The 4,817-nt window shown below is 48.7% G+C and overlaps 1 protein-coding gene across 1 annotated transcript; it reads left to right on the forward strand.

The window, feature by feature from the left end:
* The first annotated feature begins 418 nt into the window (after positions 1–418).
* sod3a (superoxide dismutase 3, extracellular a) lies at positions 419–2,436 on the forward strand. The gene has a single exon (XM_072496500.1). It carries the CDS (start codon positions 645–647, stop codon positions 1,377–1,379), a length of 735 nt encoding a protein of 244 aa, XP_072352601.1. The 5' UTR covers positions 419–644; the 3' UTR covers positions 1,380–2,436.
* Positions 2,437–4,817: the final 2,381 nt, after the last annotated feature.

Below are 4,817 nucleotides of genomic sequence, written 5' to 3' on the forward strand. Positions count from 1 at the left end.
AATACCCATTTCATTTGATAATTTAACCTGTATATTATTTTGCCGTTTGTTGTTTGAGCTCCTTTGAAATTCGGGGGTTGTGATTTAATCTGGATTGGTGAGACTTGTGCCCGCCTGATCGACCCATCAGGACGGAGAATAGAGAATGAAAGGACACCAGTGTTTTGAGTTTGTGGGGTGTACACGAATCCTCTAATATGAACACACGTCTCCATAAAAAACGCCTTATTTTGGATCTACGCTTCACTGCTTAAACCTTTTTTTATCCATCTCTTCTTGAATAAAGGGTGGAGTATTTGTGCATCTCTGCAGGAGTCGCCTTGTTTGTGGCTCCTCGCTGGCTGATCGCTTCCACCCTTTGGCAAACGTGTGTGTCAGGCGATTATCTATAGAGCGGGTTTCGCCACTTTTACCTGGATCATGTGTGCACCTTGTGGGTGAGCTTTGATTTACCGCCCAGCAACAGCAGTGTTGCAGAGGCTCAGACTGGGCCACAGCGAGGACGAGCTGCTCCAGCCCAGGGGCGTGTTGTGAACTTGCCTGCTCTCTCTCTCTGGCTCTGTCACCTGGCCACCAAAGTGCAGTATTTATTGGCGGGGTTGAGCTGGGCTGAGGACACTGCAGACGCACTGCAGGCAGCAGCAATGGCCTCAGACACTGACCACCAGCCCAGCCCCGGGACACTCGGACGCCTGACTGACAGTGGGGTTGGCGGCATTTACAGCTCGGCGCTGCAATTGCTGCTGATTAGTGGGATCCTTGCACTGAAGGTGCCCCAGGCCTTGGGCCAGTACGACAGCAAGATCATTGACGGGGTGACCGGGCGTTTCGAGGCGATGTTGTGGAAGCTGAGATCCTTGCGCTCCAGCCAGGAGCTCTTCGCCGTGTGCGACATGCAGCCCAGCCTGGATCTGGCCGCCGACCTGCCCTCTGTACGCGGCACCGTCCTCTTCCGGCAGAGCAGCCCCACCGACAAGATGGAGGCGTACTTCCAGCTGAGCGGCTTCCCGCTGGACCCCGGGCAGCCCCGCAGAGCCATCCACGTGCACCAGTTCGGCGACCTGAGCGGCGGCTGCTCCTCGACCGGACCCCATTACAACCCCCGCAACGTGAACCACCCGCACCACCCCGGGGACTTCAACAACTTCCAGGTGCGGCATGGCACCATCGTGGAGCACTTGCGGGACCTGCGCGCCGAGCTGTATGGAGCGGAAAGCATCGTAAACCGCGGGCTGGTCATCCACGAGCACGAGGATGACCTGGGCCTCGGCGGCAACCCGGGCAGTCTGCAGAGTGGCAACTCCGGGCGCAGGCTGGCCTGCTGCACCATCACACCCAGCAATGGCGACCTGTGGAAGAAAACCGTGTCCGATGCCTGAAGAGGAGGATCTGCCCTGAGTGGCCCTGCCAGCCGGTCCTCTGCTCTCCACACCACCAGCAAGGGCAGGGTGGAAGAGTAAAGTGTGCACAAACATGCCCAACTTCCACTGATATTTTGCTTGTCCCATGCTAACTTAATCAAATACAGTCTGCATCGTGCAGGCACCAGCGCGTTATTCTCCATTTAATCTTACTGTCTGAATGGTCGCTTTCCATCCGGCATGACTGATTGTTATCTGCCCTGCACCGCGGGGGTTGGGGGGAGCCGTTTTCGAGGCGCCAAGTAATTCCTTTGAATTGAACGACCTGATATGTCCAGTCACCTGATAGAACATACAGTGTAGAAGGAGGCCATCGGCCCATCGAGTCTACACCGACCCACTTAATCCCTCACATCCACCCTATCCCCGTAACCCCTCCTAACCTTTTGGTCACTAAGGGCAATTTATCATGGCCAATCCACCTAACCAGAGTCTCCAAATTCAGACATTTTACCCATTCAATGGCCAATTATCATTCATGGTCATTTCTGCTACTCCGCTCGCTATAAGATTGTCTGTTTGGTCCATTTGCAACCTTGAACGAGGCAGAATTCAGGGGAGAGCAGCTCATACCCTGCAATGTGATGCGCTGTCACTGAGTACATTCCGGGTACATCCGAGCTTTGACAAAGAGTCAACCAGACTCGAAACATCAGCTCCGCTTCTCGCCCCACAGATGCTGTCAGACCTGCTGAGATCGGCCAGCATTTTCTGTTTTTGTCTTCGATTCAGATTCCAAATTCCGCAGTAATTTGCTTTTATCTGAGTACATCGTACCGAGTGTCACGACTGTCCACAATCAATTCGGCCGGTTGTAGTTATGGAGTGCATCTGTCTCGAAGCCTGATTGACATAACTGTGTATCAAACAGTTTAATTCTAACATGCATTTGCAAGAGCTCTTCACTGCTACATTTTTTACAGCTCTTTAATGATCGGAACATTTTCCGAAACGCTCTACTGACTTGTGCTGGAACACGAATATGAACATTTAAATAAATTCATCATCTTGTGCATTGTTTTGCCTGTTTCACTTCATTGCAGCAAATCACTCAAAACTGAACAGGGTGCTCTGATTTATGCAAATAATGGGAATAAACTTTTACTTTTATCACACTGAGTAATTTAAACTCTTTTACAGAGTGTGTCTTTAGCAATAAGAGGTTATTTGTGGAGCACATTTCATGAGATTTGGAGAGGTGACCTGTTACTTGCAGCTTTTGCAGTGCTTGCTTTACTGATTGATGTTTTTCAACGTTAGGAATGATGTTTATGATTGAATAGAATTCCCATCCACACCACCCTCAACGGTTTCTGTGACTGACATAAACTTATCATGGCCAATCCACCTAACCAGCGTCTCCCACTTCAGTCATTTTACCCATTCAATGGCCAATTATCATTCATGGTAATTTCTGCTACTCCGTTCGCTATAAGATTGTCTGTTTGGTCCATATGCATTGCGCTGGTCAAGGAGACACAGCCTGAGTGAGTGAGACACAGACAGAGTGAGAATTTGGTGCAGTGAGGTAACCAGGAAAGGTAAGCGGTTCATCTAATTGTGCAGTTTTTCAGTTAAAAGTGCAGTGTAGATTAGTGTCTGATTGGCTGAAGCTGCCCCCACCTTAATTGCTGAGAGGCAGTTATCTGGCAGTCACCTGAGGCCTGTTAAGGGGCACAAAGGTATACATTGTATTCTTCTCTTTTAAGTTTTAGTGTGAGTCATCCTAAAGTCTGTATAAAAGACAGACAGAAAGCGCACTTAGTAAGCATTGCACAGATCAAGGAGACACAGCCTGAGTGAGTGAGACACAGACAGAGTGAGAATTTGGTAATTTGGAGCAGTGAGGTAACCAGGAAAGGTAAGTGGTCCATCTAATTGTGCTGTTTTTCAGTTAAAAGTGCAGTGTAGATTAGTGTCTGATTGGCTGAAGCTGCCCCCACCCTAATTGCTGAGAGGCAGTTATCTGGCAGTCACCTGAGGCCTGTTAAGGGGCACAAAGGTACACATTGTATTCGTCTCTGAAGTTTTAGTGTGAGTCATCCTAAAGTCTGTATAAAAGACAGACAGAAAGCGCACTTAGTAAGCATTGCGCAGGTCAAGGAGACAGCCTCAGTGAGTGAGACACAGACAGAGTGAGAATTTGGTGCAGTGAGGTAACCAGGAAAGGTAAGTGGTTCATCTAATTGTGCTGTTTTTCAGTTAAAAGTGCAGTGTGGATTAGTGTATGATTGGCTGAAGCTGCCCCCACCCTAATTGCTGAGAGGCAGTTATCTGGCAGTCACCTGAGGCCTGTTAAGGGGCACAAAGGTACACATTGTATTCTTCTCTTTGAAGTTTTAGTGTGAGTCATCCTAAAGTCTGTATAAAAGACAGAAAGCGCACTTAGTAAGCATTGCGCAGGTCAAGGAGACACAGCCTGAGTGAGTGAGACACAGACAGAGTGAGAATTTGGTAATTTGGTGCAGTGAGGTAACCAGGAAAGGTAAGTGGTTCATCTAATTGTGCTGTTTTTCAGTTAAAAGTGCAGTGTAGATTAGTGTGTGATTGGCTGAAGCTGCCCCCACCCTAATTGCTGAGAGGCAGTTATCTGGCAGTCACCTGAGGCCTGTTCAGGGGCACAAAGGTACACATTGTATTCTTCTCTTTGAAGTTTTAGTGTGAGTCATCCTAAAGTCTGTATAAAAGACAGACAGAAAGCGCACTTAGTAAGCATTGCGCAGGTCAAGGAGACACAGCCCGAGTGAGTGAGACACAGACAGAGTGAGAATTTGGTGCAGTGAGGTAATTCGGTGAAGAGTGGGAGAAGGTGCTTTTTCCCGAATGTTTTTGTTCTCTCTCTTCAGGCCTAATTTTGGGAGCCGTTCGGAGGAGGAGAAGCAGCCTCTGTGAGTGTAAAAACGGTAACTTCCTGTTTTATAGTTTTTTTCTTCCAAAAGTGACGTCAGAGGGAAGCTGTGACCTGATCGGTTGATAGCAAATCTGCCCCAAATTTTTTTTAAAACACAGCTAAACTCGTAAACTTAAATTAAACAAATTAATTAATTAGTGATGGCTGGTCAGGTGATGTGCTTGAGCTGCTTGATGTGGGAGCTGGCAGATCCCATTGCGAGCTGCAGCGACCACATCTGCAGTAAGTGTTGGCTGCTCGAAGAGCTCCGGCTCAGAGTTGATGAGCTGGGGTCTGAGCTTTAAAAACTGAGGCACATCCAGGAGGGGGAGACTTACCTGGACACTGTTTCAGGAGGCAGTCACACCTGTCAGAGTAAGTAGTTTAAATCCTGCCAGTGGCCAGGGATAGCAGGATGTGACTGCAAGTCAGGCAGGTAAAGGGAACCAGCAGTCAGGAACTCAGGAGCCTCAGCCCTTGACCCTGTCCAACAGGTATGAGGCACT

Source organism: Scyliorhinus torazame, chromosome 3 (assembly GCF_047496885.1).
Source record: "Scyliorhinus torazame isolate Kashiwa2021f chromosome 3, sScyTor2.1, whole genome shotgun sequence".
Taxonomy (NCBI): domain Eukaryota; kingdom Metazoa; phylum Chordata; class Chondrichthyes; order Carcharhiniformes; family Scyliorhinidae; genus Scyliorhinus; species Scyliorhinus torazame.